At 41.5% G+C, this 27,753-nt stretch overlaps 1 protein-coding gene across 6 annotated transcripts in view; it reads right to left on the bottom strand.

Annotated features, from left to right (window-relative positions):
* Positions 1-27,498, bottom strand: part of LOC146360852 (semaphorin-5B-like) — a 47,133-nt gene extending 19,635 nt beyond the window's left edge. Inside the window, exons 1-4 of one of the 6 annotated variants that reach the window (XM_084921542.1) lie at positions 27,365-27,498; positions 25,330-25,411; positions 15,191-15,251; positions 2,907-3,095 (exon numbers count right to left, since the gene is read on the bottom strand). In XM_084921542.1, coding sequence (XP_084777668.1) covers positions 2,907-3,051 — 145 coding nt within the window. In that variant the 5' untranslated portion in view covers positions 3,052-3,095; positions 15,191-15,251; positions 25,330-25,411; positions 27,365-27,498. The remainder of the gene's footprint in view (positions 1-2,906; positions 3,096-15,190; positions 15,252-25,329; positions 25,412-27,364) is intronic. The other 5 variants (XM_084921543.1, XR_014799433.1, XM_084921541.1 and 2 more) reach the window with 5 other exon arrangements.
* Positions 27,499-27,753: the final 255 nt, after the last annotated feature.

Raw genomic sequence — 27,753 nt, 5'->3', positions numbered from 1 at the left:
CAGTCTAAGTCTCTCATTCAAAATACCAATCTGACAGCTGACAAGGAGAAGCGACTTGTTCTAATTTCTTGGACTTTCTCTTTTAAGTCCAAGAAATTAGTTAACTACAGGGAATCAGAAATCGACACTCATTCTTGCAACAAAAGAGCCAATTAACTAAGAGCGTCTAGTTTCATCGGCCTTATATTTCAGATTTCAGAACTGTCTACACTTTGCATTATGTAAGTTGGCGTCTGCTGCTTGTGAACTTCTTTGCATTTTAGCAATTTTATTTAACAAAATGAGCACAGGAAAGAAAATAAGATTACAGCAATGATCATTGTTATTACTGGACCTGGATCCTTTATTAGGGATACCTTGCTGATGTCAGGTCAGACCTGCTCTTGGCTCCAGAAGAACTTGAATTCTTAATGGCATAAATTGAACAAGATGCTGGAAATGTTCCTCGCAGATTTTGGACGTGATAGAGTCACACAGTTGCTAGATTTGAAGTCAGTGTCAGATGATATGAGCTTTATCCTGCTGGGAGCAGCCATCAGACGATGGGTCTACTGTGGTTATACAAGGATAGACATGGTGAGCAGCAAGACTCAGGTAGGCTGTGGAGTTTAAACAATCGACTGGTATTAAGTGTGCCACACCATTATACCACCACCAGTCTGACCCATTGTTACAAAGCAATGGGTCATCGTGAAAATGGAAATCATGTTCTTTATGTCAAATTCTGACCCTGCATTTAAATCAATACGCGCCACATCAGGCAATTTTCCAATGTTTCCACCTGTTGTTAATTTTGGTGATAATTGTAACCTCAGTTTCCTGTTCTTAGCTGACAGGAGGGTGCCCAGCGTGGTCTTCTGCTGCTGCAGCAGATCTGAGTGCTTCCAAGGGTGCAAAGATGCTGTTCTGCATACCTTGGCTATTTGGGAAAATCCAGCAGATCAGCAGTTTCTGAAATAATCATCGTTCTCAATCATCTTTCTTCCCAATTCAGATTCTTGGTTTCTTTGGTCCGTTTCTTCTGATTTACTGTGTATTTCCTGTGTATTCTGTGCTTCCTTGCCTGCTCTTGTGTCATTTCTTGCTTTATTTTATTGTTTGTTGTTTTCTTGTGTTCTATTTACCTCTTGTCTTTGTCTTTTTCCACCACTACAATGCCCTGATTGCTTCCACCTGTTATCGTTTTACCTTGCTATACATGGTGGCTTTTTGTGTCTCCCTTTGTCAGTTGTTCCTTTTTGGTTTCTTTAATGATTTTTACAATTTCTATATCAGTTAAAACTCACCTTTTGCTTGTTATATCATCTTCATTCTGTGTTCTGTGTTTTTCTCTTCTTTTTAGACGGAAACACAACTTGTCCAGGATAAAGATAATTATTATCTAATATTGCTGTTCCTTGTCTATTTCCATCTCCAGTGGCATTTAACAAACATAATTTCTCAAAAGCTGTAGACTATTGTGGGTTTTATGGTTGGTTACAATATGGCTGTGATAGCAACAGAATAAGCCGTGCAACAGCGTTTAGACAGCAGTGATTAGAGCAACAAAAGTAGGTGAAATGACATTCTAAAAGTTTAAAGCTTTTATGGATTTGGACAAGACTTTTGTGCGAGCACCCAGGCTGCTGTGCTGATAAATTTTCATGAGAGCATTTTTTGAATGCAAACTAATCAATCGCTGTTGCTGTGGTGGTTATAGCTGAATATACAAACCCAACGAAAATCAGTTTTTAAAGAGCGGCGAATGAAATGTTGAGAGATGGCATTGATTTAAAGTTGGTGGATAAGTGAAGATTGTTATACAATTATGCAATCGTTATTTAACTTTACAAAGGACCATAAAATGTTTGTGACCCAACCAAAGCTCCTTCACAAAGATACCATTTCAGCTTCAGGGACTCTTTATTGTTTGTGTAGCAGGGTCTGGCCAGAGAACCTCCTTGTGTTTCCAAGAAAAAATTATACAAAGTTAAAGTAAACATTACCAAGGGATCTTTAGATCCATATATGTATGTTCTTATTCAGTGAAGCACTGGAGTAAAGCACTGTTTAGCAGCCATGGTTTGACATGAGAGTATGATCAAAATGTAGGGGTGATAAAATCAGAAGGGGCAGACATATATACAGTTTTTTTATACTTTAATTTAAATCGAAAATGTATATCTTATGTAGCCTTTTGCATACAGTTGGTCCTCATACAACCCTTAACCCATAGCCTTTATGTCACTTATTCAAGCAAAAGATGCATTTTGATTACCATTTTACAATAAGGCTACCACACTGCTCGCTCACAACAACCTGCTTAAAGAGCCTGAATTTGAGAACTGTAGACAGTCTAGGAAACGCATGCATGTCTACAAGTTTGCCTAATTCTCAACATCAGCATGACAACCCGATCGTTGTGTGACAAGGTTAAGATCTCTGATCTTGATGTTGGGTACGTGGACTAACTGGCTACAGGTGAAAATCATCACTTGGGGTGATGTGGGCTCAAAGAAACACGGCCTTTGTGTGCGTGACTCTTTTCAATTCGCCGAATTTCTCATATATTTGTGAGTGTGTATTCTTACATAAAAAAACAACACAAATTATGTTGTTTGAAAACAGAAATTGTCTTGTGGAAAACAGATACACTGTCCTCTTTTCACAATGGGTAAATGTGCAAGCAACGCAGTCTCTTACTTCAGCTAAAAAAGTGTCTCCCTTCAGCATGAACTTTGGTGCTAGGTTGGGGCCTTTGTTCAGTTTGGCATGTGCACATAAGTTGCTACGATGGGGTGGGCCTAAACTAAAGTGATTAAAATGTACAAAGTTCCTGATTTTGCAAGCGTGCCTTCATTTTTGAGCCCTAACTTCCTTCGTGGGCCTCCCTCCCCACTCTATCGGTGGTGTGTTTTTTTGCTCACCTTGGTAGGAAACAACAGGATGTTCCTTTCTGCTGCAGTCGGCAGGCTTGATGTGAGGCTCCTCTGACAGACACATGGATAAACAGATGACCAGCACAAGGCCACAGGGGGAGAGGGCCCATACCCCCCACCCTGATGTTACCATAGTTACAACCGCATCCAGTCTTCTATCAGGTCCTCAGGAATCACCTGTCGGAGCAGAAGTGATATCTGTCAATCAACCAGACAGTAATGGCAGGGAGAGTAAACCAATCAGCCTTGTGACAAATAAATATCCTTATATTTTTTGGCATTTAGATAATCACTCTAGAAAACTCAATACATCAGTGCTGGACTCTAAAAATCCATATCCACTCAGTAATAGCTCACACTTGCACACACTCTCTTCTCTCCATCCTCCTGCCCATTCATCTAAATTAATTTTGCCAGTCGACCGGCCCCGCTGTCCCTCCTCACTTTCAGTCTGTCTGCTTTTGGTGTCCATCGCCTCAGTGTCAGCAGGACTCGGTCATGGCTAATTCACCTCAAAAGGCCAGAGCCGCCAATCTTCACTAACGCCAGCTCTCAAACTTTGGGTGCCTCTTTCTGACTGAGGGGATCCATTCAGAGATGAGCCCCGGGCACAGAGCCAAACAGGAGGGTGTGCCACATGAAGGGTCGAATTCATTTTATATGAATCAGAATCTGCTCAAAGGTGATGATCTGATGGTGACTTTAGGCACAAAGATCAAAGGCTCTTTTATGTAGTTTACAAATTTCCATCCAGCTGCGTCAGACAAGTATCAGACTTTTGCTTTCTCACGTGCAGCACACAGAGGGAGGCAGCGTTCAAGATACTCTGTTTGGTATAAGTAAATGCAGCCACACTGTAGCATACATACTGACGCTGGCAAGTTAGTTACAGGCTAACGTCTAATCCAAATGTGTTGGGTCCTTGTGTTTTCACGCACACTTCTGTGGGGCCAGATTTTCTCATTTATTTAGAAATTCACAGACTGGAAACAGAGCAAGTCAGGACAGCGTGACACCCACCAATAAAGGATGTTACTATCACTTTTCAGTGGCTGCATGCATTCACCAAGATATTTAAAGTTTGCTAAATTAAAAAAAATGTGGATGCAAACAAGGATAAAGACCTTTAAATGTTTTTGCATGTGAAATTACTCTATGTATGAGCTCTGAAATGGAAAAAAATGTATTTTGAATCATCTAATAAATTTCTGTTTTAAGCGCCACTCCTGTACTGGCCAGTGAACCATTCAGATGTGAGCAAGCGTTTAAGTAGCTGAAGACTAACTAAAGGAGACACCTTCACCATGACAGCATGTGAAATTCCTGAATCTAGCTACACTGTCGCCTGAGGGTTAGGCGGGACTAGAGCACAAATTTGACTCTGAAAATGTCTGAGCTGAGTGATAAATGAGTTTATGGAAAAGGCCATAATGTTCCAACTATGTATTGAAAACTTTTGAACATCCTCAACACTACAGGGCAGCATATTTCTTGCCCATTCACAGCGGCGTCTTTTTCTTTAACCCTTAAACCAGTTTCAGTGCAGCTGCTACGCACTACAAAGAATGGAGGCGGTGAATGTCTGCCTGTCTACTGCTCACTGGGAGGACTGAATACGTGTGGAGGCAGAGGTTTTTCAGCCTGCTGGGTCTTACATTGCTGCTTAATGAAGCGACAGGAGCAGAGCCTCCACCACTGGCCTCGCCTTTGTTACGGGGCCACGGTCCTCTCACCGCGCAAAGGCTGGCCAGTGAGAGGCCTAATGTTCTGGGATTTGTCTATTCAGCCCAACGAGGGGGAGCGACAGTGGACGTCAGTCAGATTCTTCGGGGGCAGTAGGAAATGTGTGGACGCAGACTTTCCCTTGGTGATTAGCGTTAGTTAAAGACAAAGGGCGCATATTCATCATCCTCTGTCTACATGACAAAGTGTGCTAGGACCTCTGTATGGTTTGGTTAAGTTTAGTAAAGTACCACCCAGACACACTGTGAGCCCAACTATCTGCACTGATGTTTTTCTTGAATGTTTTTAACTGTGCTTTAACAAAAGCATTGTGCTCCTGTCTTTGCTTCTGAGAGAAGGTAGTCACCTCTAATATGACCATGAAAGTTCACTTGTCGCCAACGCTATTTCTAAGTACTGCCCCCCAAAGCTGTATGGCTGTGCCTTTATATTTGTCCTTTTCACACATCTTACCCTGTAACAGGGAAATTTGATAAGTTCTTTCCAGAAATACCCTGAAGGTTTTACAGTAAGCTGGTATCCACAACAAAACTTTTAGTACTGTGTAGAATATAAGCGTTACAGTATGATGCTGTCAGCTGGTTGACTTTCATTAGTCTTATTTGAGTATTGCAATCTCCAACATCATTGCTGTGTGTCCAACCGTCTTTGTGAACTATAACAACACATTGCTAATGAAACTTATATTCCTTGCACTGCCAGGTTACAGACTGTTGCTGCACCAACATTTTGACAGCTACAAAAGGTGGCCATACCAAATATTGACTGTACAGATTCCTTCTGTGTCTTATATACTGTAAATGTATACTGTAATATTTAGTAAAGCAGGGCATCTCTTCCCCAATTTTCCTGAAAAATATAAAGGAATGAGTAGAAATGAGGGGTGGCTAAAGGCTTTTATTCAATACTGTATCTAAACAAACAAAAAATACTTTTTTTTCTGAAATGTTTCAACATAAGTCATATGAATTTAACATAATCTGAAAAAAAAAGGTAGGGCAGATTGCTGCCCCTCCCTGAGTCTGGTTCTGCAGGAGGTTTCCTGTTTAAATGGTAGTTTTCCTTCCCACTGTCGCCAAGTGCTTGCTCATATGGGGTGGTCTGACTGTTGGTGTTTTTTCTGTTTCAGGGTCTTTACCTTATAAATATAAAGCGCCTTAAGGAGACCGTTGTGATTTGGCAGTATATAAAAAACATTGGATTAGCTGAATTTAATTGAAATCTGAAGTAAGCAAACGACCGCATCAGTACAGAGGACATATGTTACACATAAAATAAGTAGATGGTCGTGTGATGCTTCTAAATGTGGCTTGAGTGATTCGATGTAATATTATGGACCCGACAGTGTCAGACGGACCTGAGCTACAGTCTTTGAATTTGTTATAGAAAGTTGGAAATAAATTGCTTCAAAAATAAAATCAGAGAGCTGTTTTCCCAGAGACGGAGCGTGTCTGAACATTCATTCACTCGTGTAGCTGGCTGCGATAGAAAAACACCTTAAAGAAATAACAACTTGTGATGGGATTAGAAACACAGAGTCTGCAATTCATGTGACCGGTCTGTGTTTGGACTGTGTGGGAAAAAAAATCCCCTGGGAGCACAAAGTGAACATGTGACCACCACACTGGAGCAACACGGCCAAGATTTTAAGGCAGGGCCATGTCAGTAAATAAAGCTGAGGACTGGGCCGCCCTGTATCAACACAGCTAAGCATGACAGGTGTATACTCAAACCCCTGCTGCCTGGCAATTTGTCTCTCCTACTTCACTGGTGCCTCTCCCTGTGATTCCTCTGCAACAGCAAAAGCTGATTCAAAACATCTTGCGGACAAAACTACACACTACAAATCTAAGATGCTTGTGCGTCTGCTGAAACATGAAGATAACTTCATGTTCCTGCAGCAACTCCAAAACCTCACACAAAGACATTAAACTGTAACCTGTACTCAAATTTTGCAGCAGTATTTAAGGCTGAATATTTTTTCTGTATGCTTTTCATTTTATTGGGATGCCTTTTAAACTTAGATGTTTTGGTAGATTAGATTTGCTCTGGAATTGTTTCACAGTTGCAAACTACTGTATTGATTGTTCTGCAGCTTGTTGAGGCAAGACTGAATGAAATTGCATCTGTTAAATATTTAAAGGAGATACACAGCAATGCAATTAAACATTTACTGTGTTATCACGTGAGCATCTATATGGATCCAAACAAGCGGTTAAGGATTGTGCTCGTTACTAGCAAATGTGACTTTGAAAGTAACTTCTCCTGACCAAAGTAGTCACTACAAGTGGCCTCAGAGTCATTAGCAGCACTAGCCTGGGAGATGGGTCTGTTGTCCATCACGTCCTGCGATGTAAACCAACCCTGCAAACAGAATCAGCTCGTGGCTACCTTCCACTTTCACATCTGTGCCCATATATAGACTCTTTATCTGCCATTGTAATTTACTTTGACATTTATTGCCGGCACTTGACTTGTAGAAGTTTCTTAAGCTAAAAAAAAACAAAACAGCTTTACTTGGCAAAAAAGGTTAAACTAATTCCCCTTACACATTCACACCAAATGGCACTCAGAGTCAATACAGAGCTTATTAAATGCGCTTGAACTTTTCCTGCAGTACAGATAGTTTGATTCTTATATTAAAATCCATCATGATATATGCAGGCCACTTTAATCGGTATATCTTGCTTGGAGCCACACTCTTACCACTGTTGGTTCCAGAACTTAATTCTTCACAGCACAGATTCAACAAGGTGCTGGAAACACTCCTCAGGAATTCTGCTCCATATCAACACAGCAGCATCACACAGGTGCTGCATATTTGTTGGCTGCACGTCCATGATGGGAATCCCCCATTCGACCACATCCAAAAGGTGCTCTACTGGATTGAGAGCTGGTGTGTGTCAGGACTATGAAGGCCATTTATGTGCAGTGAACTCATTGTCATGTTCAACAGGTGATTTGAGCTTTTGAGGTGCTTCCAGCCATCAGAAGATGGGTACCCTGTGGTCATAAAGTGATGATCCGCAACAATACTCAAACAGGTTGTGGTGGATAAACAATGCTCGGTTAGAGTGTGCCCATGCACCATTACAGCACTGATAGAAGGATGGATCCATGCTTTCGTTTGTTTGAGTCTACCGTCCAAATGTCAAAGCAGACCAGGCAACATTTTTCCAATCTTCCGTTGTCCAATTCTGGTGAGACCGTGCAAACTGTAGCCTCAGTTTCCTTTTCTTCTGCTGTAGTCTAGATGAGTACCGCAACATTAACAGACAGATACACAACAAAAATCAAATGTCTGGCACAGCAGAAGACCAAGAGCTTGTCCCTCAGAGCAAATCATCACATGTTTGGAAATACTTTGGATTTAGGGCAAGTGATGTTAACTAATAATAAGTTACAGCGTCTGCACGATAATTTATTACAACTGCTTGAAAACGCACCACAAACTGCAGGATTATTAACGCATGAAGGCCAAGAGAAACAACGCAATATTTGCAAAAGTGAATCATCCGCCGTGCACTCAGGCGTCCATAAAAGCGAGCCTGTATGCGTGTCTGCATATCCATCCAGCACACAAAGACCTATTGAAATCATCGAGGCAATCGCATGCTTATTGGCCAAAGATATGTGTCCACTAAACATGGTGAGTAATGAAGGATCATCGTGGACAAAAGATGTTTTCCTCTCATGCAATTAATTTTCTAAATTGGCAAAACCGACATTGTACACAAACTATCATAATGGTTTGGAAAAAAATGGAGTGGAAGACTTTATATTTTGCTTCTAGGATGCACTCAATCATCAGTGCAGGTCAAGTAAAAATAGGATTTTGTGAAGATGTTTTAACTAACTGACTAACCAAGAAGTGCAGCACAATGTAAAAATGAATGCAGTGCCTTGCTGATTTAATTTCATGTTAAGTTTTAGTAAAGTTAATTGTATTTACATAGTTTTGGTATTGTACATCAGCAGGATCGTAGCGGAACATGGATGTGAAAGCAGTGTTTACAAGACAGTACAATTAAAACATTTCTGTCATTAAAATGAAAGGATAAATAACTAAACTGTAATCTTAAGATCGATCAGAATAATAGTGATAATCACAATCGCGCAGCTCTAGGTTATTTGAGTTACTGTTGCTTTCCTTTCAGGTTAAAGCAGTCTGGCTATTCTCCTCTGACCTCTGACATCAGCAAGGCATTTTCACCCAGAGACCTCCCGCTCATACTCAGAATGACCATGCAATGTTCAGAGTGAAAAATGTTGGAAATAAATTCCTTCTAAATGTGAAGGAGGCTAAATTTCAGACTTTGACTATGCTTTTTTTTTTTTTCAGTTTTCCTACTGATAAAGACACCCCTCCCCCCAATTAAGTAAAGTAATTTAACCTCAAAGTGTTGTGTTGACAGATTTCTTTCATTTACTGCAACAGGTACTAAAGTATAAATGCAACCTGTAAGCCATGACAATTGGGGGGGGGATCAACATCTTTGCAGAAGTGACCCACACAGGGTATTATTACAAACCTTCAAAAAGAGGCTGTGTCATGTCTTCAGAAGCCAGACAGTTTGTTTTCTTTTGTTGTTGGTTGTTTGAAAATGTAAAAATGACCCATCGACTCCTTAGAAAAGTCAGGAAAAGTATAAAAAAAAAAGCTTTTTCCCCCCTGTTCTCCTTCCCCTTACACGCTACAGCTACACAAGTAGAAGCCGCTGACGTTACTCCCCTGGTTTAACATTTAAGTGGAAATGTGTGTAGTGACACACTGACAAGTGTTTGGACAGAGCAGCAGTGCCTCTGCAGCACTTTGTCACAGTTGTACAAACTTCACACAGCAGAGGCCTTTGTCAAATCCTCCATTTTTCTTTCTGGACTCTTTCCCTGCTGCTTTTTTTTTTCCTTCAAGTTTGTGAGATTTCTTGAATATAGTGATTTTTTTTCTGTCTCTGAGTGTCAACTACTTCTGCTGATGCCAGAGTGATTCACAGTGATGTTCATGCAAAATTTAAGAAACATGGAACTTCCCCCCGCCTCTATTTGAGGAACCATGCAAGCTCACTTTGACTTTTTCCTCTTAGAAGAACTAAACAAGCGTATCCCAGAGAACTTAGGAGGACTCTGATAGAGGCCAAAGAGATGGCCCCTTTATGGAGTGTGGTCCGAGGGCTTGAGTTGACTCTAAGTAAAAAAACAAGGCATGGATGAACCTCTTTTGTGAGCCATGTGACCGGCAGGTTATTAAGCTTTAATACGTCAGCTCGGCAACTGTGAAGGGGCCGTTTCCTTTTCTGTCAGCATGAGTAACCTCTTCCCTCATTTCTTGCAAAACAGCTATTATAGGTAATTATCCATGTCGTGATCTGCCTACAAAAAGACGCACTACAGAAGACCTTGAAACTGCTTTTTAGCACTTCCGCCACACCAGCTACAAACCGAGCACCCGATAACACTGGGTGCGCGCGTTAAGTGTGCTTCATTAAAATCCAGACATGTCCTCTTCACGGAGGAACTCTATGACAGCGAAATTAATAACGAGTAATTATTTCTTCATTCAGAAGCCTGTAATTTGTTCCTGCGTGGCATCAAAAATAAAAGGAGGGAGTCCAGCATCTGACCCTTGTATATCAGCCTCTTGTCTAAACTCTCTCCACCCGAGTTATTGGACAGCGTCCAACTATCATGAAAAGACAGAGTGAACACCAACCCCCCACCCCACTACACCCCACTACAAAAAAAAAACTGGATTCCAAACTCCAAATTCCTCCTTGAGTAAAAAAAGAAAGAAAGGACAACATCAAAACAACACTGAATCAAATTGCTAAAATTCTCTTTCTGACTGCAGCTCCTGCTCGCCCTCACCTATAAGGAGCACTGATATTGATTACCAATGAAGTCAGTTGATGGATATTTGTAAGCTGGAGCAAATGGACACTGAGAGGGCACCCAAAGTCCCTCCATCAAAATATTCAGAGAGGACCATTTCCGAGGCAGTGTTCTCAGCTCCTTCCTACCGGGGTGAATGGCCTCTCTGTGCAACCTGCCAACTATCTGCCAATGGCTGCTCTCTTTTACAAGTGAATAGACTGAGTTTAGCCACAGTTTAAAAGACACACTAACGTGCCATGGCTGCGCCACAATGGCCGCCCGGGTAATTTGCCAAACCTAATGATGCCGGTTTGGCCCGGGCAAGAGGAGGTAGAGAGCAGGAATCCTAAAGAGGCACACAGCTGCACTGATCCCTCTCTTCCTATCTCTCTCCTCGCTCCTCCCCGTCTCCCTCCGTCCTCTTATCATGATCTCCATTTCTTTTGCTTTGCTTTTTTGCCAGATGACACGACTGGGATGTATAACCAAACACGTACAGCTGCAATCACTCTCTGTCAATACCCGCTGCCCCACTTGAAGGGAGCCGCTCTGTCAGTAGACATGATTGAAGATTACTGGTTGGACAGCTCATTCCCTGTAACATGAATTTCAATGCGAAGCCAGGGTGATGGAAAAATCACAAAAAACAAACATCCAATGGCCTTAGCTACGCTTGAACGGTACCACAACAACAATTTATTTAACATTTTTATGCATCAAACTTGTAGTTTTATCCATTAAGCAGTTGTTGAAGAGTTGTGGTGTCACTGATCAAGATGTTTATATCAATAATCGGTTAAATTACAGCCTATAGCTACTTTAATGCCAACCCTAATGCCATCTGCTCTATCAAGAGATGTATTTTTACTTACTTAGCTCTGAATGGCAAAAACGTTAGTAACAGTTCATGTAGTATGCATGACTGCTAATGATTATCTCAGAGTGGATGATGCAGAGACGGAGCTCCGCTCTAATGCTTGTATTGATCTAAAATTTTTAAAAGACAGTAGTTGTGTTTCACTTCAAGGCAAGACTGATAATCAATATTTAAGGAGCTGTGCAGAAGCTACAAACACTCTTGATATGGAAGAGATGGTTTACAAAGGTGCCAAACTGTGCCAAGAGTGCTAACCACCGCACAACAGGGGTATTCAACTGCATGTTAAGTTAATTTGTGATTCTAAATTACATCTAGGCTTGAATGTGTCAGTGTTAGGCCTGTGACAAAGTGGTGAGCTGGCCAGGGTGTACCCTGCCTCTTGCTCTTTGACCTCTGGGACACCCTGAATTTGGAAGGCAGAAGATGGATGCATTCAACAAAAGTCCTCCCATAAAGAAAAGAAATACATTAATTCACATGTTATAAGAGCGCAGACAACACCGATGTGTTAAATTGTACACATCCTTTATGAGTGTTTTAACATTTGGTATTAAAATCTTTTCCTCCAGGTGTCCAGTTGAACTCTGTGTACAGATTTTCCTGCTGGATGTCAAATCAGCTTAATAAGGAAGGGCTAGGTGAGAAAACAAAAAACAAAATGTTTTTCATGGACAAATGTGCCCCAGACCGTCTCAGCAAATAGTCTGAGTGATCTGATCACAAAGAGGCTTAGCGCTTGTTTACATTTGTATTGACCACTGTCCACTTTTGATCTGATCCGCCAAGATGAACTTTAAACTCAAGTGTTAACACGGTTTAGATTACAAAGTGCAGCTGCCAAAACAAATCATAGAGATCAATCCACACCTCTCTAATCTGTATTAAGAGTTCCTTCACATACTGAACAGTCATCTGTAGACAAAGAGCAGTATTCAGGCATAGAAAAAATTCAGAAAGAATTTCAGAAAGAACATTTTTTGGTGAACTTCCAGCACTGAAAACCAATCTTGCCCAACAGGTCTACCAGGACTGAAGCAGACTGCTGGTCACAGTGCTATAGTTGTTGTTATTATACTATTTCTGGCCTGGTTGGAGGAGATTTGTACAGTACTGGTAGTAGTAGGAATTGTAGACACCATGGCCATAAGTCTCCAAAAGTTGATTTACGTGAAAGGGGAAAGACCATCTCTGAATCGAGGAGGGGGCCTAAGGGTACATCTTTCGCCATCTTACAATGCTGTGATTGTAGCCATTCCCCAACTATCTGTGAATGGTACTCATGGCCATTGATCAGTGGTCTTTGATCAGTGGTTGTTTGCATAATTAAGATTAAGGAACTGACCTCCCAGGCCATTGTTCTTTCAGTGGGCTGATTTCAGTCATTATGCAAATGTACTGTTTATAAGATTGGGGAAACCTGCAGTCAGCTGAGACTGAAGAAATCACTTGGATGAGTGACGAAAACGCTACGTCCGGATGAACAGAATCAACTTTTGGAGATTTACTTTCCTGGATGATTGAGAATGCATCAAGACATGGCCATAAGTGCAGTCAAAACAAACTACTGTCAGACTCTTCCAAGCAATGCCTAGTGATTTGACTGGTAGATGACAGATGGTGCACAACGATATGTTGGCAAACTAATAAAAATCCCAATCCACTCAAATTTTTCCCCAAAAAATTCTTTTTCATGCTGTAATGAAATACCAAAGGACAGCCAGCCTTTATGGTCAAAAGATGTAAAATAACAAAATTAATATTATGTCTTGAATGAATGGGCCGATATTAGCCAACAAATGAAATGAAGTAAAGTAAAGAAGAGATATAAGAAACTTTAACCATGTTATGAGGATTGATGTTGCATAGTTTGTCCACCAGAGGGCACTCTGAAAACTACCCTGTTGGTAACACACGTGATTGGAACGCCACAAACACAATAACCAGATCATCTGACCAGAGTTGGGCAGAGTGTAACGCTTGAGTAGCTCAACTCTATGTCAGTCAAAAGCTGATTGGTTGACAAGCCAAAGGAGTGACAGGAGAAGCGTGAAAAAACATCAAAGACGGGTTTGACTTTGTTCGTTATAACCTTGCTCTTCTCCGTGGCTGACCAATGGTACAACAACAGCACAAGCAAGAGTAGCCCTTGTTGTACCACAAACTTGGGACACTGCCTCCATCTGAGAAGAGACGATCTCTGCAGGTAGACGGGCAGCCTGTAGCTCCCTACAGTCTGCAGAGAGACATGCTGAGCTCCTAAACGAGTAAATAAATAACTACACAATGATTTTAGGGAAATCTGTTTGTGTTTCATGTGACCTACAGAAAAAAATATTGCCTGTTATATCTGACTTTTAAATCACCAACTTCTGATATTGGTCCTAAAAGCCCTATATTGTCAAGGCTACTGTGTTCTACATATAAGCCCTTTACTAATAATAATAAAGCGCTTTACAATTCCACTATTCATTCACTCTCACATTCATACACTGGTGAAGGCAAGCTACAGTTGTAGCCACAGCTGCCGTGGGGCAGACTGACAGAAGCGAGGCTGCCATATTGCGCCATCGGCCCCTCTGGCCATCACCAGTAGGCGGTAGGTGAAGTATCTTGCCCAAGGACACAACGACCGAGACTGTCCGAGCCGGGGCTTGAACCGGCAACCTTCCGATTACAAGACGAACACCCAACTCTTGAGCCACGATCGCCCCAAAAAAACTATATTCCTAATGAATCCATTTTGCAATCACCAACATTTTGATTATCAGCTTTAATTTCATTCATAGTAACTGATTAAAATGACTCGTAAATGTCTTACTCCCCAAAACTGTGCACAGCAAATACAAACCGAGTTAATATTATCATTCCAAATATGACTGTCTTGGGTTTTGAATTTCTTGGGTGGCTGACAGTCTGAGCATTTTAATTACTAATCCACTGCACATAACCGATGCTGCTGTCATGAAAAATCTCATAAGACCTGGTCCTTATAACCCACCAGAAAAAATGATCATGGCTACTATTTTCCACCAACGACTAATTTCCATAAATCATGCTCATAGTGTAAAAAAACACCCCGAAGACATTAATCAGCAAACTGTTGGTGCTGTGATTAACTAGATGACAGCATGATGTCAGTAATTAATTGAAGAGTAAAAGGCGACTCTTTGCAATTTTAAAAATATAAATAAATAAGCATGCTGCTCTGTGGGAAAACATCAAACAGGAACATTACACTCGCACACGTGCAACATGTGGCTTTTGCTTCAGAAAGGCTTCATTGCTGAAGTGGAAAAAAAATAACCCACACACACATTCAGACATAATAACCCAGACTAGGAGTATTGATCCAGGGCTGGGAATTTCCTCTGTCTCCCCTGCTTCTCTCCACCCCATTCCTCTGTCAGTTTTAGCACTTATGCTTTAACCAGAACAAAGGAAACATCCACTACACGTTACACAAACACATCCCCACATGTAGTCTCCAAAGTCACAGCTAGGGTGATGTACGCTGAAGACGAGCGAGGGGGAAAAAGAGGAGGGGTAGGTGAAGGGTCATATTATAGATGATTAGAGAAGAAATGAGCCTGCAGTGACACGAAAACTGACAGGCAGGCAGAAAAAAAAAACAGGCAGAAAAAAGTAGACACAAAGACAGAAAGGACAGGACAACACAAAAGAATAAGCAGTTGCACTGATGCAGCCAATTTCCGCATGGGATATGTGAAAGCAACGCACACACGCTGCACAAATATCACACAGAAGAAAATAAACTTACTAGTTCACCATCAGCACCAGACAGATTCGGCAGATGAACGAGCGTGGCACAGATCCCGGCGCTTCACATGGTGGGAGAGAGCGAGACAGAGAGACAGAGAGAGAGAGAAAGGAAGGTATGAAAAACAAGAGAGGGAGAACTTGTTACACATCGGCACACAGTGGCACGCTGACCAGAGAGTGTGCAGGGAGGTGAGGGGAGGTAAAGGGGTGTGTGAGTGTGTGTGTGTGTGTGTGTTTGTGATGGGGGAAAATAAGGGAGGGGGGCAAAGAATTTCTATCTGTGCAGAGCAAACTGTTAACTCGATAGACAGAGATGTTCTGCCCTGTGTGAGATCCAGTTTTAGATTCTGTTAAAGAATTAGGTCACAGTATGGCGGGAGCCAGCTTGAGCGTTTGAATTAGTTGTGGTTTGTCCCTATTACAAGCTCAGTATTGCTGTGCTTTTGCACTGCATTTAAGACTGATGACTTATCGACATGTCCTGTTATTCACTTATAGTCACCTCAGACTGATGCACTGATGGAGAGTAGCTGATTAGCAGGCCAAGTAACTGCTGACCGACACCTCTTTATGAGTCCTAAAGAATAATCAGAGCTAGCATCTTGAGCATAGAGTGTATATAAAATATAGACATCATCACTGTGGTGTCACCTGTTGATTAACAACAGCGGGGAGTGTTTAAGCTTTTTGAAGCTGACTGTGAAAATGAAAACGCAGCTTGATTTGTGATGGGCACGTCGTTAGCCAATGAGCATGCCCGGGATAAACCTCCTTTCTGGCTCTGGTAATAACCATAATTTACAAAATGTACTTGATGTTTTGTTCAGCAGTGGACCAACCAGAAACACTATCCTCTGGTTTTAAGGCAGATTCCACTTTGGCTTCACTTTTCAGACTTGGAAGCTACGTGCATGTTTTATTCAGTCTATAATCTCAAGCTAAAGCAAATGGCATTTAAGGGCACATCTTTAATCTTGAGCTAAAGGGGCTAGCTTTGGATCAAAGCGGCCATACGCCAAATCAATCGATCATCTTATCACACAAGCACAAATAACTCAAAAGCTGGTGCAAATCATGATTCCCAGATAGTATTGGAAAAATACATTAAAAGGACAAAACAAGCAATGAGAAAGCTGTGCGTGAGCCCACCATCGTGATCAATGGTAAATGGACTGGTACTTACATAGCTCTTCTTTCCTTTAACTGAGCACTCAAAGCCCTTTTGAGCACTTAAAACACTAGGAGTGCTCAATAGATAAGTTGCACTTCTCTCCTTTGCCCTCTTTCATGTGTGCTCAGTGGAGCAGAGGAGATACACGTGGTGAAACGGCGAGCAGAGGAGAGCAGCAAAACATACGGAAATCAGATGAAAAAGCTGCACATAAAGGGTGAGCAAGTAACCAAGTGCTCCATTTCCAGACGGCAGCAACCTCCAATCCAACCAGTGGAGCTTTGCCCTGCCACTTTCTTCACTTTCCTGTCTGTCTCTACTATCATTATCAAATAAAGGCAATTGACAAAAAACAATATAAAAAAAGGATTGTGTACTGAATTATTTGGTTTTTTTGGTGGAGGTGGAGGGGTGGTTTAACATTTAACTTTCGCTTTCTCTTTCACACTCTTATAACCATGAGAAAGGCCACCACAGGGAGGGACTAACACGTCCCTGGTACTACCAAAACGCTAACAGCGAAGCTTGAGTTACAAGACAGATGGAGTGTGACTTCCAGACTCTGACTGGGACACCTGTCAATCAATGTGACCACACCCGTAACTCAGTTATGAAGGTGGATAAGTTATTTAAAACATGCCCTTTTATTGCTGTAAATTTGAGCATTTTAACATGGTTTGAAACCACCTTAAACGCGCACCAAGTGTTGCTGGGTTTGCTATATTATATAGTGTGGCAAAAACAATCAGCAGCAGATAGATAATGGATGATAGGAAAATCTCACTTCTATCTGAGAAGCATTCTGAAGTAAAAGAAAATGTTGTGTTTATGGCAAAACCTTTAACGTTAGTGCTAAGAATTAAAACACAGCGATGCACGCACTCTCAAACTAACTATTAATGCTTTAATCAGCAGGCACAAAGGTAGACAAAAAAGAGGTTAAGTGCTCTCAGCTACATCTGAAATCATCTGGATACTAAAGTAAGACTTGGTGTTGGTTGAACACAGCTGCAGTAGCACCGATGTGTAAATGAATCAGGAGACAGAGTCAACACCAAATTCCATTAGTTCAGACAAACATTTCGTTTGCCTAAACAAAGAAATTCAGACTGCCCTCTTGAGAGACCCGATGCCCAGCAGAAAACTGTGATAACATCCGCTAATAAATTTAACTGACTGTGACCCATTAAGGGCAAAAAAGTTCAAACACAAGCACGAGTACCTTTACAACTGAATACGAATACTTTAAATACCCTAAAGAAACTAGCTGTGGATTTTGTGTTAGCTGTATAATAATTAGAGATCATGTCAGAAAACATGAGTCTAACTCTTTAACTCTTGATGCAGTGAATAAATTTAATATTGACAGCTGTGAGTCAGCCTGGTTTTCCCATCAGGCTTTACAGAAACTTCATCCAGTGGATGTTAGAGGCGGGTGGATCAATCCAAATATTGACAGTCGATACTAGAGCAGGGCAATATGACCAAAAATATTTATCATGATATACATTTGAAAATTTGCGATAACGATATAACTGACGATATAATTGACACTAGACAAAATACTTTACAACTCCACAACTTTATTAGTGCAAAAAACCCCATCAATGTATTTTCACTTAAACAAGCAGCTGTTTTTTATGTGCATTAAAGTTACGTAACAGTGCAAATTCCTTGCTGACAGTTTAACCAAAAGTCATTTCCAGTGGAAACTGGCCGACATATCCTCAGCATAACCATGTATAATATCCACAAAACTTAAAAAGAGGTTATACACACACAATACGGTAATATTATGTTGAAGCACAGTACGTATCACTCCGCGAGGCTCCTGCCTACGATAGCTGTAATGCTCCGACAATCCATCAAGCGGTGCGGCTTCGTAGCTTAGCAAAGTCGTACTAAAACATTTGACAGATTTTCGAGCGCCGTGTACCACATAAAATCATTTCGAGGTCAGTAAACACAACCAGAATTCATACATAAGGCACACGGGATTATAAGGGGCACTGTCGATTTTCAGAAAAATCAAAGGATTGATTTTAAGTGTGCCGTATTTTCCAAAAAACACGGTAATAACGACGGCCCGCTAGCATGCGCTACCAAAAATAGTGCTTTGTTGTGTATCTGACGGACGAAAGCTAAACCTGTTCCACACCACTGAAGCTGCAGCATTTTTACAAACCAATTCTGGTTCATCCGTTTCATTTAACGATCCGCTTTCGGTGTTCTCATTCTGCGTCACAGCCATGTGCGTATGTAAACATAGGCACTGCGCATGCGCGTTTTACCCATATTCTATCGCGATATTTCATTTTCCTATCGTTGCCCAAAATTACACCGGTATTACCGTGAACGGTATGATATGGCCCAGCCCTAGTCGATACCACTGGTATCTTGTTGTCACTGGTACCAGATTGATACCAGTGCGATTAGATTGATGCTTATCATACCCCGAACACACTCTGTGAAAAATATCTGAACCTTTTTTGTTAGTTAGACAGTATCAGATCAATACCAGAGTATCACTAGTGGATACCTGGTAATTACACATGCCTTTGGCAGATCAAATGAACATGGAAGTAAGCAATGAGGAGTGGGAGGAATGTCCGGAGAGTAGGGCTGGGCCATATTATACCTTTCACGGTAATACCGGTATAATGTTAGGCAACAATAAGAAAATGAAATATCGTGCTAGAATATGGGTAAAACGTGCATGCGCAGTGCCTTTGTTTTCATACGCTTATATGCACATGGCGAACAGGCATGGTGACGGAGAATGAGAAGGGTGAAAGCGGATTGTCGAATGAATCAGATGAACCAAAATTGGTTTGTAAAAATGCTGCAACTTCAGTGGTGTGGAACTGGTTTGCTTTTCATCCGTCAGACACCCACCAAAGCAAAAATTTTTGCAGAACACGGAAGCGGTCCGTACGGGGTAAAGGGAGGAAACACCACAAACCTATTTCATCATTCGAACCAGAAGCACTTGTTGGAGTACAACAAAGCTGTTAAAGCACGTGAAGAAACGTCCGCTTCAACTAGCGCGGTGGTGAGACCAAAGAAGCTGACTCAACAAGCAATCGGCGTAGCTTTAAATAGCTGCACGCTAGGACTGGGCAATATATCGAGTTTTTAAATATATCGATATATTTTTATACGAGATATGAGATGTGACAATATCATTTATATTGATATAGTCTACGTTACGTTATAACTATACTTGTGAAGCCGCAAGTTTTCCTCTCTTTCGTCCACTGTGTCTCTACGCAACGTTACTCTGCCTCGCCTCTCTCCTTCACTGAACACAGCTCCTCCGCCCCCATCGCTTCACCTGCAGGCAACGACAAAATGGACAAGGCAGCTATCACAGAGGAGCTGGTCGGTAAAAAGAAAACATTTGGAGATTACTATTTTAGTGCTGTCAGCGTGATGTTAACGCCATAACTGCATTAACGGGGCAAATCTCTGTTAACGAGTTACCGCGGATCGCCCCGTGCGTGGGACTGCACGGCGTCAACGAGCTAACCGGGCTAACGCGTTGGCGCCTAAAATCCTTTCATTTTCTCAAAAAGTCGACAGTGTGCCTTATGTATGAATTCTGGTTGTGCTTACTGACCGCGAACCGATTTTATGTGGTACACAGCGCTCAGAAATCTTTCAAAAAGTGTTTTGGTACGACTTTGCTAAGCTACGAAGCTGCACTGCTTAAAGGATTGTTGGAGCATTGCGGCTACCGAGGAGCCTCGCGGAGTGATACGTACTCTACTTCAACGTAATATTACCGTACTGTGTGTATAAGGACCATAAATGGCACCTGTAAGAGACACGGTTACAAAGAGGATCTCAAACGCCAGGCTGTCAGTCACACAGTAGAACCTGGGAACAGAGCAGCTGCTTGTTATTATGCTCAGCGTCTGTTAGTTTACATTTTGACTGCACAATTGTGAGCTTTTTGTTATGCACAAGAACAACATTGTTTTATTTTATTTATGGAGCATTATTATTTAATAAATGCTGATAATTTATTTCTGAGTAATTTTTTCTTGTACATCTACGCTGTAAGTTAATAAATGTGCCTGTGTGAAACCTGGGACACAGCTTTGACTAAGAACTCTCTTTTTGTTCTTACTTTATGGCTTTAAAAAATATCGAGATATATATCGTATATCGCCATCCAGCTAAAGAATATCGAGATATGAATTTTGGGTCATATCGCCCAGTCCTACTGCATCTCTAATAACAAAAGTAGCAAACGCTGGGAGGAACTAACTAATGCAGTGATGCATTGTTTAGCCAGGGATATGATGCTCATTCACCATGTGGAAAGAGAAGTCAATTATATCGTCAGTTATATTGTTATCGCAAATTTTTAAATATATATCATGATAAATATTTTTGGCCATATTGCCCTGCCCTACCGGAGAGTATACATAACTGTTCACTTAATACGAGATACAGGCTTATACAATTTATTACATTACCATAGACCACAGGTGTTGAACTCCAGCCTCGAGGGCCGGTGTCCTGCAGGTTTTAGATGTGTCCTTGATCCATCACAGCTGATTCAAATGGCTAAATGACCTCCTCAAAATGTCTTGAAGTTCTCCAGAGGCCTGGTAATTAACTAATCATGTGATTCAGGTGTGTTGACCCAGGGTGAGATCTAAAACCTGCAGGACACCGGCCCTCGAGGCCTGGAGTTCGACACCCCTGCCATAGACTATCAGCTACACACTCTCTCCCCTGATATTCCACCTGTCTGTCATCAATGCAACCACTGGTAATTTGACTCATTCTTTCTGGTCATGTAGTTATTGGAAGAGCATTTTTACTGTTACTCTGAAGCATTTGGAAAGAGCTGGGAACCAGACGCATTTACAGCTATCCTTGGGGTGACCAGTGATTTGACGTGTGTTAATAAGTATGAACAGATTGCAATCCACTTTGGAATGGCAATTGCAAGAAAGTTAATAGTACGGCAGTCGGGTGGAAAAAAAAGACTCTGCACTCGCATTTGAGCTTTGGATGGGAAGAATTGTAAATATGTTGCATCTAGAGAGACTGAGGCTTCTCGGTGATATGAGACTCAATATATTTGAGAGATCCTGGCATTTTAATGGCATTTTTGAATGGGGAAAATTAGTATGCTGCGTGTGTGTGTGTGTGTGTGTGTGTGTGTGTGTGTGTGTGTGTGTGTATTTGCTTGTGTCTTTACTGGGAAATACTCGAAGAAATAAAAAGAGGTAAGGGTATTTGTTTGAATTAAAATGCAGAAATCTACATCCAGTGCAGGAAATAAAATATACATTTTCCATTTCAACACGCGGCGTCTTTAAATTACAACCTTAGAAATGGCAATGCAATCCAATCTTTCTGTTGTATTAATTTACATCTAATATCTTTGATGTTCCACTCTCCACCGCTGTGTGCTTTATGATCTTCGCCCGTACAGGTTCCTTCAAACTTAGAAGCAAAATCACATTCTTTCTGTCATTCCTGAAAGTTTTTTTGCTTCCTTATACATGTGTGATATTTGCTTAAGCAAGCGAACACAGCTGCTGGCATGCTATGGACAGCTTGCACCGTGCTGCCACTGACCACTGCTGAGTACAGGAAAGGCTGAAACCCACCCACCATAAAAATTCTGGGCATATCTAAGTACATCATGAAATTTAAGGACTAATAAATGGAATGCAAAAAGGCATAAATGATCGCAAATACTGTTTCTGTCGTTAAAATGATAAATACAGAAATCTTCTGGCTGTAATGAGCCTGATCAGCGGGCTGTATGACGGACCAAGATCAAATAGCTCTCCTATGGATGCACACCATCATATCTGCGCAGTGCTTTACCAGCTCTGCGCGGACGCTCTATCAAGCCAGCAAGCAGGAAATATGACAGCTCCTCACACTGTTGACAGAGACAGCAGCCAGGCACGGCTGTACAAGTGGCTGCCAATCTGATAAGGCGAAGGGGTGACCTCCTGTTCAGAAATTAATGGCACCGATAAATCAAACACACTGAAAAACGACAGGCTCGTTTAGCTTCTCGTGCGCCCGGCGGAGCCTAAGAGACAAATAACACTGTCCAGTCTCATCCCCAACTTTAACAGGGCAGGATATTCATCTCTCCCAGCCTCAGTCTCACCACAGCGGAGAACCAAACCCCCCACCACTACCACCACCACCACCCCACCCCCTGAGAGGATGAATGGCTCGCTCCTGTGCAAACTTCAGGATGACCTCCTCCGGCTGTGTTTTTGCTGCCCCTCCTGTCAGCGCTGAGGCTGAAAGATTGCAGGCACGGTGAGGCGGCAGGGGAGCCCTCAGCGCAAGCCGAAGCAGCACCGGTGAAAAACAACCAGCTCGGAACATTATAGAGGACAGTGGGCTTTGGGTGGGGGCTAAAAGACAGCCAACAAACTGTCAGCTAAACAACTGAATATGAACTTCTGTATCACCTTGAATATAATGGTTCAAAGCGCCTTCAGTGGCTTGGGATTCCCAGCATTCTTTAAAAGCATCTTAGTCTCAGTGTATTTGCTATATTAAAGTTTAGTATGTGGTACGTTTGAACATTTTTGCACATATTTGCTCGCTTTTTACCCTCTTTGATGAACATTTAATCATTTAACCTGTTGTTAATTTGAAATCGTTGCATATGTAAGTCACCTTAAATACAATTTTTAAACGCTATGCCATTCAGAATATGCCTATTCTTAATTATGAATGTGTAAGGCTATTTGTAACGTTGGACCCAAGAAACATAAGCCGGAGCGAATTTGACGACAGCAGAACTTTTATTTAACACTGTGGTTTACTGGGACACAGACACTCCAGCTCTCTCTCTGCTGTCACGTCCGCCCTCCTCCTCCGACTGTCACTGCCAACATATAAAGAGACACAATCACTGTCAGATCCCAGCACACCTGTTCACCCCGCCCCTGCGCCGCCCCGGGAGCTCACTGCGTCACCCCTCCTCTGCAGCTGGCCAGAGACCACACCCACGCCACACTATTTTATGTCAGCAAAAACTTCAACTAGCAGCTCAGGTTGACCGAGCAAAAGTCAGTGGACTGATTCCCAACTACTACAATCCATGTGCTTCATTGGGCAAGATACTGAACCTCAAGTTGCCCTAGATCAGGGGTAGGCAACTCCAGGCCTTGAGTGCTGCAGGTTTTAGATGTGTCCTTGATCCAACACAGCTGATTCAAACGGCTAAATTACCTCCTCAACATGTCTTGAAGTTCTCCAGAGGCCTGGGAATGAACTAATGATTTGATTCAGGTATGTTGACACAGGGTGATATCTAAAACATGCAGGACACCGGCACTTGAGGCCTGGAGTTGCCCACCCCTGCCCTAGATGCATCCATCTGAGTGTGTGTGTGTGTGTGTGCGTGTGTGAATGTTCGATAAAAGCTTGGGTGAATGAGACTTTGAATGCTCAAACTGAGTAGGATATAAGTGCCACTCTGTTTACTGTTGGATAAATATGCGCTCATAAGTTTAGAAGTACTTTATTTATCCCATATTTGGAAATTCTGGCATCATCATGTCAAAATCTTTCTGACGTCCCCTTTTAGAGGCGTCATCTGCGCTTGTGAAGTCAAGCAAAATGGTTCGATAACAAAATAAAAAACCTATTTTTTCCATGTTTTTGTGTCTTTAATCTCAGAATATTTTCAGATTCTCTTCTTACAAATTGATTTTGTATTATTTTATCATATTTTAACTTCATAATATTAGACAATATTACATTTTTGTACCACATTAATATCAGAGCAGCTCCAGGACTTTTTTTCCTTGTGAATTTGCGAAGTTAATCTCAGAAAATGTAAGTTTTTGTTTAAATATTACAAAACTTTTTTTAACTTATGTTTCTGAATCAGTTTGCTTTTATGCACTCGTTATCCACTCCTGTGTTTATGTGACTTGTGGCACTTGTAGATGAACTCATGGAAATTAGATCTTGGCGTTGGTTACATTCAGTAAAATCAACTTCAGCAGCTCAAACTTGAACTAGCAAACTTATTTTCCAGTCATGCACACTGACATCTGTCCCGCAGCTTGTCTGAGGTATTAGAAAGCATTATTTTCAGTGTCAATTAAACTGCGAGTTATGTTCAAAATCAACTTATTGACCATTTTGTTGATAAGAAATCTATCATGGAGCAAAACTAAATTTGCCTATGATCACATTTCCTCCAAACTTATTAGCAAATATTAGCACTGAATATCACAATATCAACACTCTAATATTGTCACAATCAATTAATCCAAACACACCAGCCAATCCCCAATGGGCTCCATTAATCAAAGACCAGCTGCAGAGGAGGGCTACAGTGGTAACCCAACAACTCTTAACCCCCAAAACCAGCACCACCACCACCCACGTCACCACCTTCAATGGACTCCTTGTGCAGCACATAGGGCTCCACTGTGAAGCACGTCTGCGTGTCACAAAGAAATATTGATGTTAAACACTTCAAACATTCAGTTCGTTCCGCTTTAAACATTGGCTGTGTTGATTTTTGAAAACCCTGCAGTCACTAAGGTTTACCTTTCTACTGGAGCTATAAAAAAAGACTCACACACACAAGAAGAAACAGGGGCTAGGTCCAGTTTAGAGGTTAGAGAAGAAACCCACAGACACTTACGGTGAGTCACTGAGCAACATTCTGGGAAATTTGCTAAAATCAGATCTCAAACATGTAGATTAGCATAAGTAGTGTTTGGGTCCAACCTATATTAGCATGCAGCTGGTCTTGTTCTGTCAAAACTAGAGTCTGGCAGCTTTTAAAATATCATGTTTACTCTTCATATCTTGTTTATTTACTTGTGCAGAAATAGAAATGCAAAAATGAGAGATGGTTTTAGCAGCTGCAAACTTTTTTTTGCTATTTATCGGGTAAACTTCGGGAGGGTAAGCATCTCGCACAGCGGCATGAAATCTCTTACCAAAATTCACATGCCATCCGAAGGAAGCTGCTTTTCATTTCCAGAAAATTTTCTGCTCTTCCTCATAATTACCACCATTGTCCTACAATGCAAGGCACAAAATGCAGAGATTTTTACCAAGGTTTTTTAAATAAATAAAGGTTAGGCACACAGACACAGTCTCAGTCTGTCCATCAGGGCCTCGGGAATAAACTTGCTCATTTGCTCTTTTTCCACTCCAGCCCAACCTCATGACACTGTGGAGGTCTGTGGGTAACACATTCAGGGATCCAGTTTAATGACTGAATGCCACTTCCATTTCAGGGGTTATACATTAGCAGCAGAAGGGCTGTTGCATATAGTCAGGGCTCTGAAAAGCCCTGTCTCTATTTAGTGCTGAGGCAGAAAGAAAAATTAATTAGCAACTAAAACTGTTATTTATTTGAGTATTATATAGCAATAAACACATTTAATACTTCCTGCACAGTCTAACTGTAAAGCTTGTCATAGATTTGACATGTTTGACTCCGCTGCCTGCTGTCAGTCACACATTTAACCGAGGAATAATCATAATAATGATAGCAGCACGTTCATGTTTACCAGTTAAAGTATGGTAAACTTAGAGTCTGAACAGTCTGTCTGAAGGAAATATCTGTTAAGTTCTCGGCCTTTTTTCCTTCTTCTGTCACATGGATCTCTTTTTATTCAATTCAGTTCAATTCAGTTTTATTCATAGCGCCAAATCACAACAACAGTTGCCTCAAGGTGCTTTGTATTGTAAGGTAAAGACCCTACAATAATACAGAGAAAACCCCAACAATCAGACAACCCCCTAGGAGCAAACACTTGGTGACAGTGGGAAGATAAAACTCCCTTTTAACAGTAAGAAACCATTGGCAGAATCAGGCACATGAACAAGTTTTTCAGCATCACTCTGAAACAGAAGTTTTAGAGATATTGTGCAAATTTAAAAAAAGCAGTCCTATAACCTAACCTTATAACAATAACAATACAATAACCACCTTGTGTTTCTGCCCCATCTTCAATGACAGCAACAACAACAACAACAGCAATAGTGCAGGCAAGACGGAAGTCATGGTGTGCTCTCCTCCCAAGACGGTGCTACAAAAGTTGTTTTAATGTATTTTTGCAGTGGTTTGCAGTTGTCTGCAGTTTGTTTGGCAGGTACTTTTGTACAAATCAACTACTTTCAGAAGGCTGGATACACTCTGAAGCAAAACCCATTTGTCAGTGTCCTAAAAGGAAAATATTCACTCACTATATCATCTACAGGCACCAGGTTCACAGTCCGAGGTGTATACTGACTGAACACCTGGAGGAAAATTACGGGCTGATGTGAAGCCAATCCATCATGTTATCCACTTGCAGTACAGTCACTGAAGCTTTACTGTTGCACATCAGTCAGCCAGGAATGTAGTCTACTTCTAAAGTTTGGTTAACCGGTTAAAAATAAATCCTGCACCCACGACACTGTCTAATTTTACTGGCGTCCTAATCTTTCTAAAGATATTAAAATGCATTCACAGCACGTGATGCAGTGTTAAGAAGTTCTGACTTACAGAACAAATAATTTCATCAAACTGTCAACTTCAAAGCTTTAGTACTTAATGCTTCCAACCTGTGATTTAAATAATAAAATATTAGAGCCGAATTTTTGGGGGAACTCCAACTAAACGATACTTCACGGTTTTAAACTGAAATATGCTTTCCAGCTTTCCAGGCAGCCCGCCAATACAAATTTTACATTTGTAAATGGAGTCAAAGGAGCTTGCAAAGAAAAGCGTCTGGACTTCTTTAAGTTTACTTGAAGACGTTTCACCTCTCATCCGAGAAGCTTCTTCAGTTCTGAGCTCCTTTGACTACGATGACCTGGATGACTGAGAACCTTCACAGACATTTGTAAATGGAGTTCGGCGCTAATTCGTTCAACGCATTAACGACAGACGGGCTGATGAATTCCACGAGCTTGTCTATGAAATAAAGTTTAAAAATGGAACAAAAAAAGAAAAAAATGTTAATGGAAGCTCGAGCTTACCTCTCACCTTTGGGTCATCACAGGATTCACGGTGAGGGAAGTTATGCGGGCTCAGAGACAGATGCAGGACTCGCTGCAGACCCGCCGTCCACAGCTGTGCACTCTGCTGCAGCCCTGTGATGGCAGGGCGAGGCAGGCTCAGACCACTAGGGGCGCTGTGTGATAAACTGAGTGGTTTCAACGTTTAATACCGCAATAAGTGTGATTTGACAGGCGTCTTTATGCATGACGGAAAACAAAAAGAGAAAGAAAACAAGAAGAAGTTATGTTATTTTTTATAAAAGTCAGTCTCAGGCCCGTATTGAGTCATTATGACTTCCCAGAGCCGGTAGCCAATGTGAGTCTGTGACACTGTATTGCAGAACATTTTCTCCAGTAAGACAAACCTC

Source organism: Perissodus microlepis, chromosome 23, assembly GCF_051167445.1.
Source record: "Perissodus microlepis isolate ML-2025 ecotype Zambia chromosome 23, ASM5116744v1, whole genome shotgun sequence".
NCBI classification, from domain to species: domain Eukaryota; kingdom Metazoa; phylum Chordata; class Actinopteri; order Cichliformes; family Cichlidae; genus Perissodus; species Perissodus microlepis.
This window is presented reverse-complemented; position numbering and strand designations above follow the sequence as displayed.